Below are 17,344 nucleotides of genomic sequence, written 5' to 3'. Positions count from 1 at the left end.
TTGAAACAATTTGAATAACACTATCTTGTGTGACTGTCTCTGCTTCTCTTATTTTATTTTCTTCACCCCCCCCCCATACCCATCTCTTTATCTCTTTTCCTCCCCATTTCTGCTTCCCATTTTATTCCCTGAACTGATCGATTACATTCACTTTCATTCATTTTGTCCACACCACAAGAAACAAACTTTAAAAAAAAAATTTTTAGAAAGATCATTTTACTGTGATAGAAAAATACATGAGCCACATCAATGGACAACACTAATGTCACTTTGAGATATACATAACTCACACATAAAGATAGATTCTGATGTAGAGTACCATATAGAAATACATATCTTCACACAGCTACATGTACATAATACAATTCAACATGTGATTGCCTAAAAATATTTTGCAAAATTGATTATTGTAAAAATAAAAAAAAGCTGAAAGACAAAGAGTTTGCAGTACTAATATATCAAGGTGTTCGTATCTAAAAATAAAAATAATGAATTGAAATATTCAAGGTGTCCTTGACTAAAAATCTATTTAAAATATATTCCTTCAATATGTCACTGGTGTTTTGAAACATACAGAGCAAATTTATATTTCCTATTCAATAACTAAAATCAACAATGACTTCATGTAAATAACTCGGTAACATATTTATTGTGTGAATACATACAGATAAATCAGATTGGGTCATTGAACATTGACAAATAATTGGTTTTTCAAATTCCCAGAAAAATAATGCAGTAACACTAATACAAGACGTCCTGTAATTTCAATGAAGGATACGTGGATACATATATGTAACTAAAATGTATATGATAGCGCTTCAAGCCCAGCGCACACTAAAAGATCATTTGCAATCCAATTTTCAAAGAAATTGTATCAGCATATGATGTGAACATTTAAACTGATAAAAACTTAATGATCAAAGTTCTGAATAAAAGTAAGGGTACTAGATTGAAATTCCAGTCTATTTTTAACCTCCCTGAAGGAAAAAAATTAAATTTCAAATCACAAACACAACTGTAACTTGAAGATGATTTGGACTCTGACCAAAAAGGCATGCAGCAAAACAAAATTATGATTTTAGTATTCCTAGCATTATGTCAAATTTCAAATAAAATAACTACTTCTTGGAACCTTCATATTTAATGCACAATATTGCCGTGTGCGGCAAGCTTTACGTAATATAATGATTCTAAGAATATCAGCCATGAATCCCACAATAAATATCAAGGTGACATTTGAAAACTTTTTAAAACCAAAGGCCGAGATGAATAAAAATGCTTTTCAAGGTGTATTTTTTACAAAGTAGCTGAGATCCTGATAAAAAAGGCACTAATACAATTTCTAAAAAAAAAATACATGTATACCAATGAATACAGATAATGCATACATAAATGAATTGAGAATCGATGAGAATGTCATAAGAACTTTTTGAAAATCTGAGAAATGCTCGTCTCTCAGCAATATACGAATATGGGAACCAAAACGTATATGCAGAAGATTGAATATGATAAATAAATGACTTCATATCATATACCTAAACAAACAAAGCAAGATGGAATTATAATACTGCTTGAATAAAGATGAATTCAAGGTGATAATAACTGCATTATTGCTGACCTTTAAAAGTGAATTTATACAACCTTATTTCAATAAAAACAATCCTGTTAGCCAACCCACTAAACTGGTACACTGTATGGTTAAAAGACAAATCGAAATCCCTTACCCCGTCACTAAAATACAAGAAAGACATGATTGATAACAAAATATAATATGAACCAACAAAGAAAAAATTATTATAAATATAAATTGGTTATAAAGGAATTAATTCAATTATACAAATAAATTACACTAGACCAGCTAGCAAACTTTTTTATTTTGCAAGATGCATGCAAAATTTTGCAATTTTTTTTGCATGATCCCTTCATTACATCTATCTACATAAATTGCTCAATTACTGAAGACTATGTCTCCATCACATTACACCCTGGCCCGAACTTTGGTACTTCATCTTTATTATAACTCCACTTAAAATTTCAGAAGACCTCGAGCTGGACAATGTGAAATACTAAGTACAAGACCTTTGCATACTAGAGGCAAGAAGAGCTCAAATTGATATCAAATGTATCAAAATCTCATTGCGAAGTTTGTAGTAGGAAGACATTCACAAAGAAGCGTGTACTATTTGGCATTACTTCACTGTTACGGGGCTTCAAGGTGAATTGAGAGTGATGAGAAGTCATTTGCAATGTTAACCAAACTCATTGAACACATAGTATCATGCACCACATTAATTGTTCACATGACATAAACATAACATTTAATTATTCTGTGTATCAAGATCACAGAACAATGTTTCAGCATCATCAATTCTACCTACCACATTTGGCCTGTATTCTCAATTTTTTTCATATGTCATATGCTAGGGTGCTGCAGTACTGATATCATAAAAGTGGAAATTTGTGCAAAGCCAGAATATACAATAGTAAAATTATATTTTTTGTGTAGAGTTAGCATAACTATAACACTGTTCTTCTAAATATAAATTAAATTTTTTGAGTAGGTTTAATTTTGTGCAACTGATATGGTGAGCAAAATGTTTTTTTTAATTTTTTATTTTTTTATTGCGTCCTAGAAATAACAAAACCATAATCATTGTAATTTTTTGGCTGCTATTTGGAAAAAACAGAGTTCTTCTTTAATATGAGACCTTATTTGCAAACTATGATTAACAAATGGTTGAGAAAAATTTGCATGAAAACATGCTTAATTTATTTGACTGATCATTGAAAAATAACCATGTGCAACATTCGTTCCATTCTAACATATTATTGCACGGTGGAATAGGTGACGTCACAATGCGATTCAATTCACTGCGCTAGGTAATACAGGCGCAATACATGTAGGAACAATAGCTGATTTTGCTTTTGGCTTTTACAATTATTTCCTAATTTCTATGGATTAACCTTGGAAAAAAATATATTCTTTGCATTTTCACTAATTTCCAAAGTGTTGTAAAGCACAAAGAGCAAATATTCTTATTCGTACAATGGTGCAATATTTATATATACATGACAGAGAGACACTCTAATCAACTGGGCTACACCTCGTTGATCAGGGGCGGTATTCTGAGGTCATTTTATCTTTAAAATATTTTATTTTATCTCTTAAAATGAAATTGGTATTCTGAGATGACATTTTATCTCTCAGATAAAATTTAAAATTTTATCTTGCTTATAAATTTTATCTTGCGTATCTATGATGATACGCAACAGAGCAGTGGCTGCGTAGACATACCCATCGCGTATCTGGCCATTGTAACGCGGGTAATGTGCTTGCGCCAAAGTTACTTTGAAGAAAAAATAAAATAAACTTAAAAGAGGGTAGGGGCTATTTTATCTCCGCGACGTTGATTTCGTCAATATTTCTAGGTGAATTAACTCCAACTGTTGGCATGAAATTTAAGAGAAATGATAGATTCATTGAGAACAACACCTTAAAGTTATTCCTGTACAATCAGCAAAGCATTTCATAAGACTTTTCTTGACTAATATTGTCTTTGAAATGATGCTTGAAAAGATGCGATATAGACTTCGAAAAAGAGATGAGAGTAATGCAATTTTAGTTAAAAAGAAATCTCTGTAAAGACGCGCAAGCGTATAGTGCAAGCGTATTGAAGTCAATAAATTGACGCAATCTCACTCCTTTGCCACACCTCCTAGCAGAATGGATTTCCATTGGTTGAGTGATATGAGAGAGCTATAAAAGCGCGTTTCTAATTGGATATTGATTAAAAAATAGGTGTGTCTTACAGAGATAAAATGAAGATAAAATTGTTCTCAGAATACCAATTCGGAGAGATTTTAAGGGTATTTTATCTCACTGATTTTAACGGAGATAAAATATTTTATTTAAACTGAGATAAAATGTATCTCAGAATACCACCCCAGGGCTTCTTTCTTTCACCTCATGCAAAAACTTGTACTGTATAGCACTCATGCATATTTGCTATTTGTATACTAACAAACGAACCTCATATACCCATAAATGAGGGTTACTCATCAAACTCCAGCTAGATCATTGTTCAACCTGGCCAATGTGATAACGGCATGTGTCAGCTCAGGTGAACGCCGGCAATGCTCTTGGCAGAAATGACCATACCAATATTTTGACATTTGACCTATCTACTATGCATTGATATCAATCAAATTAAAGTAGTGGGTAGCACAAATTAGTCAAATTTCAACCTTCCATGATATCATGATGCTTCGTCTCGTAGTTCTTAGCTCATCGTCACTATCATGCGTCTTTCATCAGCTACATGATTGGACGTTGAGGGCATCAGCTGCATTCATAAGATTGACCGGCGGATCTCCCTGTGAGATTACAAGATTCCTAAGACAACCTTCATAACCTTCATCATATAGGCCTCCAGTAGCTTGAAATATATCAGCAGATAATCCAAAGCCACCTAAAAAAATGATATGAAATGAATTATGTGATGCATGTATAATAAAACAAACTAAAACAAAAACATTGACGGTCAGATGGATGGGTAGATAGATACAGATAATTGGGTAGATGGTGAGTGGTTGGTTGGATAGGTAAATATCTTTCATTGCTCTCTGTTTGAAGACATACATGTATTTACTTTTGCCCCCATCAAATTTCTTCAATCTTTTTTCATGCCTTTATTACCCATTTCTCTAAGTTTTTTTATATTGTATTTGTTTTCATTCTAGATGTAAATCTTGCCAGTTTGTTATTTTTTGTTTTTAATGGAAATGTGGAAAGTAAACTTTGAACTTTGAACCTGAACTGGATTGAGATTTAAAAAATATAAAGGAAATCTCAAACAAATCCTATAGTATCATCACACGTCAACACCCTCCATTGATAAGCAGTATCAATGAAGCATATTCTCACTCACTGCAATACATACCTAGATAATAATGTCCCTCTGTGTCTAAACCAGTGAAAGAACCTCCTATGTCAGATGAAATGGGCTCACCACCATCAACATACACTTTAAATAATGTTCTTGATCTGATAAAGAAAAAAAATATTTAGAGTTAGGTAAGGTAAATAAATCATACATTTATATTCATAATGCACCACTGTTTGTGGTATCAGAATATTCATATTGATCAAATTATGTTTACGTATAATTGATGTTGTAGCTAAAACTTGTTTTAGAGCATATATGACAAAACTAATAGTTTCCATAGTTTCCTGATAGGTCTTCTCTACTCACTAATGCCCCTTTTGTCTCCTTGTTTCTAGTGTTGCTGTAGCTTGTTTGTGGTCTATATTATGGTTGTTCCACTTTATATGTTTGTCATTTTGCCTCCGACGAAGATTCTGCTAGGATCGAAAGCTTAGGCCCCTTTTTGACTTTCTAATTTACTCCATTGGCTCTCTTTTATTAGATAAGCAGTTTTCAGCAGCTTCTTTTTGCCATCAGTTTCCATAATTGGTACAAAACTTTATGCATGTGTTCCAGTATGAAAGCCTGTCCTCGTTACCAAATGATAAATATCAGATCAGAGACATTTGAAATTAAAGTGATAAAGTCAATCTCATGATCAATTTAGTCATTGAAACGTATTTTCCTCGAGACTTCTGCTTGATATCAATTATAATATTAAAACTATAGTTGTGTTAAGAGGCTTAAATCTGATAGTCTACAGTTACTTGTGTTGGTAAATTTAAAGTATCACAGAATAGAACCCTGATTCTGTTATTAAATATTTCATTACTTGATTTTACAGTAAAAAAATTTCAAGCAACATCTTTCGTACAAACAAACTATTTCATATTTTCATCCACATCATTAATTTGCCCCCCAAAATGCAGCAGGATGAAATATACTACTGCCCTTTAAAGATTTATGTTACATGGGATCCATAGGGAATGATCATAATCTTTAAAAAAATATCAAAAGCTGGATGCAGGTGTGTGTAGTTCTTGTAGGTAACCATTGTAGTATACCAAATTCATGAGATTGTCACACTTCATTTTTATCTTACCTGGTGATAATCACAGCATGCCAAAGACCATCAGATATAAATTCTGAATGAAGTATATGACCGTATGAATCATGTCCAAGATTGATGCTATCAAAATGACAAACAAATGAAATAAAGTTGAGACAATATGTGTGTGTATACTATACAAATATTTTGAGTAAATAAATATTTATATGCACCCCCCCCCCACCCCACAGAAAAAAACATTTTCTGTAATTTGCTGCCAAAATAATTGTTATGCTGAAACAAAAGGGATAGATCATGGTTAATAAAGATTTGTGAATGAATCTCATCATGCATGCAAAAGTAGTAGCTTGTTAAAATTGTAACAGTAAAATGATACAGATGAAGTGGCAAAATCAAGTTTCTTCCCTCCACATTTCAATTCAAATCTACCAATGTCTATGCTCTAAACATTTCAACAAATTATTATTTTTTAAATGACTTGTTCGTATATCCTGTGTTATTCTGTTAGAATCTTAACTCTCTATCTAAAAAATATTGAGCCACTTGCCCTACAAATAATATTATGGTAGTTTTAATTTTTTCCAAACATTTGAGGGTTTTTTAAAGATTTTGTCAGCCAAAGAGCATATTTATCTCTTCACCTTATTTTCAAGAAGCCATTCTGGACACCAATGGCTAAGTAGTCAGTAACACCTGTTGTGATTGGCTCTCCATTCCACAGGATCAAGCCCTGAAGGGTTGATGTACTCAAGTTAAAGGAGAGGGAGGTCATTGTTTTGTTGGAGAGGTCAAAGTTCACATCTTGGAAGTAAAGGTGACTGGATGAAGTGAATCCGGCAGTAGTGATGTTAACACCTTGTATGGAAAATAAAATCAAATAAGATCAAATAAATAAAGTGATCAGATACAATATTCAGGTTCATGTTTGTAAGTACAAAATCAACATGGAGCATCAATGTTCATGCAGTATAAATATGGGGCAATGCCATAAAATGATTATCCTTTTTGTATGTCTTGATTCACATTTTTCTTCATTCTTACTTGATTTTCCAAACTGCTAATTAATCTTTTGAGAATATCAAATTAACTAGAAAACAGACACAAATCCTTTTAAAGAGATCCCATATACAGGGGGTCAAATGTACATGTTGCAATAAACCCATGCCAGCATAGCTTACTTTGTTCACAGAATGTTCCTTGCCAGCCAAGCATACATCCACAGCTGTAGCTCTGGGCATCTTCGTCTGGTAAACAGATAGCATCATTCAAACACTGATGATTGGCACAGTATATAGACACCTCACATCTTGCTCCAGTGAATGGCTGGAAAAGAGAGAACAAACACTATTTTAGATATTCCTACTCAGACATGGCTGAGGAACATAATTTTATTACTCATTCGTGTTTTTGCTGTATTTTTGTTACATTCCATGATCAGCTGGTTAGAAATAATTATGAAGTTCTTATACAGCGCATTTCAGACCCGCAAGGACTCTCAATGCACTTTACAGAAATCAAATTACACAACATAAGGAATAACATAAGGAACTACTTAGAATAACACTTAAACAACATCAACAGTAATCAATCACATATGGTATAAGTATATGGAAAGGTCTATTTGAATGCTTCATTAAAGAGAGTTTGAATTATTTAAACATTCAATCACAGCAAAGAGATTACCTACAATCGATGTATGTACAAGTAAATCCCTTACCACTGCAACATAACCCCTGGCATGGCAACATGTATTCTGGCAGTACATGACATGGCCTTGCCTCATCTAAATAAACATTTTTACATACCAGTTGATTTATGAATGCATTGGATCTTGTTTTACTTTTCAGCACTTTAAGATTGCAATTGATTCTTTTTAAGTTATGAAGCACAAGTAGAACATACTGATGTATGACACTTTTTAATACCACTACGACAGTGGCGTTGTTGCTTTCCTAAATTCCTCATTATTTTATCTAGGATGAATGTGAAGATTAGTTAAGAAAAATGCATTTCTACAGGAAAGATGTAGCTCTGGTGCCTATATGTAATGATAAGCCTGCAAACCATAAGTAATAAAATAAGACACAATGTATAAACAGAAGAAATCAGAGTAAAATGTACAAGCCTGCTCAGAAACAAGAATCAGACTCAATCACAAGGACTTACCATTGGACACTGGCAAGTGAAATCTTGTGAGCTGCCATCTACTGGTGAACATGTGCCGTTGTTTCTACACACATTGTATCCACATCCTGTCCCATCACAGTCCCCAACGTTCTGTCCTGCTGATGCTCCAGATACTGTCAAGTCCATGCCCTGTCCATTAACAACCACCCTGCGCACACAACCTTGATAGCTGGTGATAACACCCTCAACAGCCATTGGATGTACACCATCAAGCGAGGGCGCACCACCAATAAAGATGTCTGTATTGATATCAAGGGAGATGAAACTTCCTGGAGCGCTACGGTAGATCTCTTCATCTCCGAAGCGAAGGATGCCATTTTGGTTGATCCTGTTGATCTCTACGGTGTACCAGGTGTCTGTTGTGATGTCAACTCTGTTTGCTGTTCTCATAGTAGCAGGATCACCTTGACCATCTTATAACAGGGATTGAAAATAACAAAAAGTATTAAAAAAACATTCTGAAAAAATAATCGTTATTCTTTTCCATCCCTTCAAATGCATTTAACTCTTCATTATTACTTCAATCTTTTTTCTCATCTTCACTTTTCTTTTCATTTTTATACTGAGTTAGTTCTTTAAATGTGATACTAAGATAGCATCATATCCAAATATGTATGACAAAGGGATGGTTTTGTAAAAGCAATGTTATGCACCCATCTACAGCAAATTTCAAGCATTTTTTATGAGGCTGATGCACCAACTCATTTCATTATCACATGGAAATATCCTTAATGAAATTTTAGATCCCCTTTGTGCCATAACCAAGTGAACATGTATACGTTCTTAGAATGCATATAAACCTGAACACATTTCATTCATATGCGAGCAGATGGTAGCTTTAAACCTTGAAAAAAGCATTTCGACTACGGTAATTTTAAACTCATTCTCTTAAAGATTTACAGATGTATGAAGAGTAGATATAACGGAACTAGACCGATATCTTTCATAATGCAAATCTGCATTGAGTTGAGGCACATTCACAAACGTGTAATAATACCAGATGACAGAACATGGAACCAATATACTTACCAAGTGAATACCTGAGCTCAAGATAGCCCTGTGTGAGAGATACTGCTAGAAAGTCTCCTGAATATGGTGTAAGCTGACTGGCTATGTAGAATACAAGACCAGTGTTTGACAAGGGTTTGAACTCGATCATGATGTCAGTCTGGAAGCGGAGGTTGGTGGTTCTTGTGAAAGACATGTAGCTCAAAGAACCCTCAAATAGTGGGTCACTGAATACAATATCTACATGAGATAAAACACAAGACTGAAATGTAATTAATTTTTTTTCATATCCTAAGCCAATATTATATCAGTATCCTTTAACATAATAAATGAACTGCCATTGCTTTGAAAGTGGAAATAGCACTAACTGAAAGCTGTGAAAAAAGAACGCTAAAGATAGGTAAGTAAAGTGGACTATGAGCAGTCTTGTTTGAATTAAAGCATGGTCTAATTATGTGCTTAATTTATGGGAATAAGAAAATATCATCATTTTTGTTTACATGACAAATTATTTTTGCTGTCTGTGCTCTTTAGTTGTGCTGTATTAGTGAATAAAGCCATTATAGTTATCATTCCCAGACAGTTATGCATGATCTGAATGAAAATTAGCTGATTGAACATGGAATGTGAGAATTTTGTGTCACAGGTGACTATCCACAGTTAAACCACAATTTTAGACCAGTCTTTGAATTAAAACCCACTTCAGAATACAGGCCATGGTCTTCATAAACAGGAAGTCCTTCTATACAGGTGGTCACAATTACTACAGAGGGAAATAAAAAGATAATAATAATCACTCTTTGTATAGCCTAGTATGTACCTTCATTACATCTTGGTCCTGTCTTTCCTAAAGGACACTGGCACTCAAATCCTACAGGGAGGGGTGTGCAAATGGACCCCTCTGAGCAGTCATGAGGGGTAGGGTGTTCTGCATCACAGACGGTGATTAAATCTGCACAGAGAGGGCCTTTCCATCCAGCTGTACAGTTGCATCTGCAAAAACAAGAATTATACTTCCTATTGGTATCACTGCCACTATCATCACACCAGTATAATTGTTATCTCAATCCTCTTCTTCTTATCTTTATCCCTCCCCTTCCCTGCTCTTTCTATCTCTTTCTCTTTACATTATCTTTCTCTCTCTTTCACTTCATCTTCCTTCTCAATCATCATCAACAAATGTTGAAATTGTCATTATCACCAATGTCGTCTTATCCACTAACATCACTATAACCATAATTATCATCATCATCATCGTTGAGAAAAATTATCAAACATCTGAAAACAAGTTAGAATATTAATAATGCTTACATATAAGAAGCTCCAAGATCTATACAATCAGCTCCATTTTGACATTCATTCAGAGCACACTCTGGATGACCGCACTGACCGACATTGAGACCAACATCCACATGACCAGGTGGGTTGCCAGGGGCAACAAAGGATCCATACAGGCCAGAGTTTATTTCAAGTTCATAAATACATCCTGCATAATGACAAAGAATGACATCCATTCTTATGCACATTTCAAGTATTTCAAGTATTTCATAATAGAATGGATCAAATAACTAGAAAGAGAAAATCATACATTATTGCCCATAAAAAAAATTATTTCTGGTGTTGAAAATTGTGTCTTGATAGTTATGTCAATTAACACTCCTATATTTGCCATAATAGCAGCATCACTTTACAAATGATGAGACTAGAAATACAATCATGATATAAAAAGTGAATCATATAGATTGATCATACTACCTTTGAAGCTCTCAGCATAGTCCACCACGTCTGGTAGTAAATGAACATCTGTGGTGTCATGACCACCCACATAAAGATCACGGTAAGTATTGAGACCAATAAGAGGGCCTTGTGTGGTACCACTGACATTCAGCTGATTGTCCAACTGTTGATGCACAGAAAAGAAAAAGTTTCTCAATGCTAAAATGATACATTGGACAAACCTCATTCCATCTAATCATCTACATGAATGTATCAAACAATCTTTTTATTTTTATATTACAGAACAATACCTGCACAAACAATAATAAGGCCTTTATAACATTCACCATACAATCATCAACATCAGAAAGAGCAACATCATTATCAATTTTTCATAAAAGCATCATCCTGTTTTGATTTCATCACTATTATGTTGCTATTCCAATTACAAGCAACTGAATATTAACACTAAATATCTTGCATTGTTCTGTCATCAATCTGATCATCTTACCTGCATCCATCCTTCTCTCCTATGACGTCCTATCTGCAATGTATGAAACGGTGCAGTCAGGTCAATGGGTTGAGGGCTTCGTAAGATTCCTTCTCCTGTATTATCAACAAAACGTATAAACACTCAGCACTGATCTTACTAAAAAAGTACCAAAAGTGCGTGTCCGAGCCATAAAAAAAGGATATATAAGGGCTCTGTAACATGGATGTAGAAACCAATCACATTTCTTGCAATGGCCAATCCTGTTTATTGTTAGATGACTGTGTATTGTTTGGTCGCATGATTCAAAAATTGAACAAATCTCTAACCTTTGTCTAGAAAGACCCAGAACACTTCAGTAGCCAACTGCAAACATGTCTACCTATTAAACAATTCAAAATGTATTTATTCACTCATTTCTCATTCATATTTCTCCTTAATCACATAAAAAATACATGAAATAATTCTTACCTGAACCAACATCAAAATGAAACAAAAGATAGCCATCTTGAATGCCAACAGATAAATAGTCATCTCCATTACTCCCTTCTCCTACAAAAATAAAAAATACCAGGAAAGCACTAATGAATTCTGTCATTAGGATATCATTGTACGTCAGTATGATTGAACATTGCCTTTCCCCCCCCCCCTCTCTCTCTCTCCTTATACAATTTCTCTATTTATTCATATCTGTTTTTGTGTGTCTCTCTCTCTGAATGTCAATTTGAATATCTATCCCCAACCTCTTTTTTAATTTCATTACTCTTATTTTTCTCCCATAAGAATCCTGCTATACATCATACTCAGCATTTAAAAAAGTGACATTTACAAAAGCACATCTCAATTAACTGAACAAAATACAGGTCAGTAGTTCTTGTTTATCCATAAACACTGGTGTAATTAGACCCATTTACCCATTGATCATGTAATCCATATGAGGGATTAGAAAACTAACAAGTACACAACATATGCATATCTTTCTCATATATTTCTTTACCTTTTTGGCCAGAGAAAAGCATGAGATTGCTGCTGATAGCTGATTGGTCATCATCCACGGTGAACTTTAACCTCAAGGTCAATAGAAAGTCCCAATTCAAGACCCGAGCATACCTGATATATGGCATATAACCTGCTACAATACCACTGAAAGAAGGCCTGGTTATGATGATCACTGTCAAATAAAACAAATTTCACTAAACACATAAGCTGTACAGGTAAATGGAAATCATAGGAACATGATCTTATACACCCTTTTCAACAATCATTTATTGCCATCAGTCAGATATTATATTCAGAGCAACGATTATTGAGATTATGATTTACAGGCAAGCACAATAATAATTATCATCATAGCAATTTCCACAGCAATAGCCACTGTCATAATTATGGTCATGACCAAGTTATAATCAGAGTCGTAGTCATAACATTGTCAAATAGTCGTTCTTGAATGGCACAAAACAAGTCTTTCAGACTTGACACTCATGTTGATGCACAGCCACAGTCCTTGTCAATGTCAGTGACCTGTGCATTGTCAATTATCATTCTCACTCTCATTGCATTTTTCATTGACATTCTCAGTGCTGATACTACTATCACTCACCTTCATCACATATGATGCCTTGCCTGCCATAGGGACATAAACAGAGGAAGTCTTCATCAAGTGATACACATGATGCTCCTGCATGACAAGGAGACCCCTCACAATGATCAACTAGCCTTTCACACAGCACTCCACCAAAAGGTATAGGACAGTCACATGACCATGTAGTGCCATCAGGTGACCTGAGAGATTGGTGGAAATCAGTCAAAATGGAGCTACATATTTATGAACCTTTTCTTTTGCATAAATCTATCTGTACTAAGTCCTAATATTTACATATAAATAGTACATTTCTTTAATCACGCTTACAGTGTAAAGAAAACAAAGATCATAACAGATATAACATTTTCAATGTCCTCAAGTGTTCAGGAAAAAAATTCCAAGCATTACCAGTATATATTTTGCACATGGTCTAGATATTATGAAGACCGCTCTGTGAATGGAAGATGAGGTGTTAAACTTACACAGAACAGGTTCCCCCATTGCGGCATGGCTGATATGAGCACGGCTCAGTGGTCATGCATTCATCAATATTCCTGCCTCCCAATGAATCATCAAACAGCAAATTCTCAACTTGGTTAATCTCAAGAACACGCATGCACCCCTGGTACCCTACGATGGGTGATGGGAGATCATCAGAGGTCATACCCTGGGGAGTACCTCCAAGGTACAGAGGGCCCAGAGGCAAGGGGAAGATGAAAGAGAAGATTTGGTTGGTTGTTTCTTGGTTGTTCACTGTGAGGGTAGCCCCACATATCATGGATGCAATGTTTGGTCTTGTTTGGCTGAAACAAAAGAAATGAAACAGCAGTAATACACAGCAGGGTCCTGGTACAGAAATAATTGCATTTTAACTTCACTCAATTAATCAGACACAAGTTACAGATGCACTATTCTGATTGGTTAAAAATCAATTGTATTTGAATTTTTAGAGTTGTGTTTGAATGCATATCCTTTGCAATAGTCCTCCGAAGGGACGTTATCATGTCACTAGAGTGACCATTACTTAATATATATATATATATATTGCACCATGACCTGAAAATTCCAAGGACACAGACATAAGGCCTTCATTGTTCCTGCATGATGTGGAGACAATGCACTAAAAAAATAATGAATTGTTCATGACAAGAATGAATCACTTACAATCGTTGTAATTATTCAAATACATGTAATAGTACTTTTTCATAAGGCAATTAGATATTCACATTTTAGAAAACCCACATTGTAATCAATTTGCAAATAATTGGTGCCCAAATTTTTACACGGTAAAAAAGTTTTATCTTACAAAGAAATCATGCAAATGTAGACTACCAATTTACCTGATAAAAACTTCCACCAACTCATCTGTTGCTATGACAACGTTTGACTCCACCCTGACAACCTGACCCAGTCCACAGCTCATCTCATAGACTAGACGACTATCTTGAATGAACAGATGAATGAAGTCACTGGAGGAATCACTAACTGAATACAGAACAGTCCCTTCTGCTGCTGATGTCTTTATACTGATGAAGATAGTGTTTGATGAAGAAGATGACCAATCTAGAGAAGCATACTCTAGATATGAGGTTCCATTGAACGAGGGAAAATGCACAGCACGTTCTACACGGAAAAAATGGTACATATGAGAATGTTTGTTTCGTAAAATAATTCCTTAAATCAAATAAACAATAATAAACCGTGCTGTCAATGAAATGGGTCTTATAAACTTTGTTTTTTATGCTCCTCATTATTATTGTCTTGCTCTCATTCAAATGCGTTTACGTATCTAACATTCTATTATGATAAAAATAATGCATGTATTTTATTTCCTCACCCACGATACAAATCTAATCATTTAAACTTACGATTTATATAAAATCTGTATAAAGTTTCAAGGGTTTCCAAAATCTGTTCAAAAAGATAACATCATTGTTTCTCTAATTACCTACAATAACTGTACATATATGATAATTTGTTTGTTCTAGTTTTATATAGTATTTATCTCTCTTGGATCTGGTCATGATCATACTATGTAAACCGTTGAACAATGTAGAAGTGAAAATACTATAAGAAAAGAAAATCACCTGTTTCACAGAGGCTTCCTGTAAACCTGAAGGTACAGTCACATTCAAAAAGTGACTTCTCTCCTGATGTCTGATTTCTACACACCCCTCCATTCAGGCATGGAACAGTCTCACATGTACTTGGAGGTGAGGTTGTAGTGGAAGGTTCTATTGTTGTTGAGGGGGTAGAGGGTGGTGTTGTCACTTGTGGAGGTGTTGTCACTTCTGATGGAGGTGTTGTCAGTTCTGTTGTAGGCCTCGGTGTAGCAGTGACCATTGCTGAAGAATATGATGATGTCATGGATGGGGTGATAGTAGGTGTTCCTGAAAGGGATGACTCCGATGTCAGAGTTGAAGGGTCATATGAGGTCACAGCAGCAGATGTAGATACTGTGTTCTCAGATGATTTGCTGACAGGGAGGAAAGATGAACTTGGGAGTCCAATGAATGTTGATGTTTGACCTATCATTTCTGTACTGAAAGACCGATCATTGCTACTCATCAGAGAAACAGACATTGATGGAAGAACAATATTGGTTGACAGAGTCAATGATGACATTACCATTGGAGAGGAGCTCATTACATTTGAAGTGAACAGTTGTGAGCTTTGAAAACTTGATGTTTGTGTCTCAGTTTGTGTTTGTGGCCGTTGAGTGGTGATAGTGGGCTGGGGCACAAGTGATGATGTCATCATGATATCTGATTGGCTAGGTGTCATGATCTGTGATTGGACTGAAGATGATAATGAGGGAGTGGCTTGTGGGGAAGGTGAAAGAACAGGCGAAAACATTGAGGATGATGACGCCATCAGAGTTGGAGAAAATGGAGTTGATGAAGACAATTGCATGACTGCAGTTGATAATGAAACAGGGGGTAAAATTGTGGCTGATGACATAGTTACTTCCGATGGCATGATTGTGGAGTAGAGTGGTGAAGTTTGCACCGAGGTGGTGAATGATGAAGGACCAATGCTTGCCGTTGAGGTAGATGGAGTATCAGGTAGAGACGGTAAGACACCAGTCTGACTCATGCCTGTTTCAGTAGACACCAAAGGTAAAGTGGTCGATTCTATGGTGATAGTTGGAGTACTTGGACTGAACATGGAATGGGTTGAGTCTGCAGGGAAACTAGTGGGTACCACTAAATTAGAATCAGTACTTGGAAAGTTTGTTGTCACAAAAGTTGAAGATGATGCTATCGTGCTTTTACTTGGGATCAGACTCGATGACATAAAACGTGTCAGATCACTACTCTCATCCAATGTGGAATGAAAAGAGGAAAACTCTGATGTTGTTTGAGTGGGTGACATCATATCTACCGTATAAGATAAACCTCTTCCTGAAGATTCTGAAGGCATAGGTACTGATGTGACCGATGAACTGCCTCTTCTCAATGAAGTTGTTGCAAGGATGGACGTTTCTAAAGACATCTGATTAGATGACTGCATCGCAGTGTGCAGTGAGGTTCTGTCGAGTGAAGTAGATATCATTACCACTGTAGATACTGGTGTTTCTCTAACAGAAAATGTAGACACTTCTGAAGCAATTGAGCTTGAAGTACTAGATGAGGTCAGCAATCTGGTCTCACAAGTAACACCAGTAAATCCAGCTGGACAAATGCACTGGAAACCAAAAGCCCATGTGAAGCAAAATGCTCCATTGGCACAAGGCTGACTGAAGCAGAAATCCCTTGACTCACAGCGTGTCCCAAAGAAACCAGGTGGGCACTCGCAAATGAAATCCCCTGGCTCAACTTGGCTGCATGTTCCATTATTCATACATGGCTCACTGAGGCATTCGTCTATATCTATCCCACAATCCAAACCAGTAAACCCACTGCTACATATGCAGTTGTATCCATCAACACGGTCAACACAGAGGGCGCTGTTCTGGCATGGTGTAGATAAACATTCATCATAGTCCTCTTCACAGATGATTCCTTGAAAGCCTGGTGCACAGTAACACTCGTATCCATCTCCTGCTGGTTGTTGTCTACAGAGGGCGCCATTCATACAAGGTGATGACAGGCATTCATTGATATCCTCCACACACAACACTCCTGTCCATCCTGCATGACAAGAATTCATAGAAAGCAATTGAGATTATATCCGAGATTGTTGTGGTTGTGACATTGGAAAGAATACCATTAGGTATCAGCAAAAATAATGCATGAAAAAATGCGTCATGTTGCAATGGAAACTCTGTAATTCTGCCATTAAAAGTAACTACATGCAAGTAACTAAGTAAAAATTTCATGGAAATACATCAGTAGTGGTATCATTGTGACTAGGTTGAGAATCGT

General features: G+C 35.5%; 1 protein-coding gene across 1 annotated transcript in view; it reads right to left on the bottom strand.

Annotated features, from left to right (window-relative positions):
* Positions 1-195: 195 nt before the first annotated feature.
* Positions 196-17,344, bottom strand: part of LOC135153142 (protein eyes shut homolog) — a 37,943-nt gene continuing 20,794 nt past the window's right edge. The window contains exons 24-40 of the mRNA XM_064095122.1: positions 15,065-17,110; positions 14,318-14,600; positions 13,460-13,780; positions 12,996-13,177; positions 12,393-12,566; positions 11,867-11,947; positions 11,417-11,511; positions 10,945-11,089; positions 10,501-10,675; positions 10,010-10,182; positions 9,211-9,429; positions 8,161-8,594; positions 7,173-7,317; positions 6,636-6,849; positions 6,028-6,114; positions 4,941-5,044; positions 196-4,469 (exon numbers count right to left, since the gene is read on the bottom strand). Of these exons, the coding sequence (XP_063951192.1) occupies positions 4,312-4,469; positions 4,941-5,044; positions 6,028-6,114; positions 6,636-6,849; positions 7,173-7,317; positions 8,161-8,594; positions 9,211-9,429; positions 10,010-10,182; positions 10,501-10,675; positions 10,945-11,089; positions 11,417-11,511; positions 11,867-11,947; positions 12,393-12,566; positions 12,996-13,177; positions 13,460-13,780; positions 14,318-14,600; positions 15,065-17,110 (5,036 nt within the window). The 3' untranslated portion in view covers positions 196-4,311. The remainder of the gene's footprint in view (positions 4,470-4,940; positions 5,045-6,027; positions 6,115-6,635; positions 6,850-7,172; positions 7,318-8,160; positions 8,595-9,210; positions 9,430-10,009; positions 10,183-10,500; positions 10,676-10,944; positions 11,090-11,416; positions 11,512-11,866; positions 11,948-12,392; positions 12,567-12,995; positions 13,178-13,459; positions 13,781-14,317; positions 14,601-15,064; positions 17,111-17,344) is intronic.

This window comes from Lytechinus pictus, chromosome 1 (assembly GCF_037042905.1).
Source record: "Lytechinus pictus isolate F3 Inbred chromosome 1, Lp3.0, whole genome shotgun sequence".
In the NCBI taxonomy this organism is placed as follows: domain Eukaryota; kingdom Metazoa; phylum Echinodermata; class Echinoidea; order Temnopleuroida; family Toxopneustidae; genus Lytechinus; species Lytechinus pictus.
This window is presented reverse-complemented; position numbering and strand designations above follow the sequence as displayed.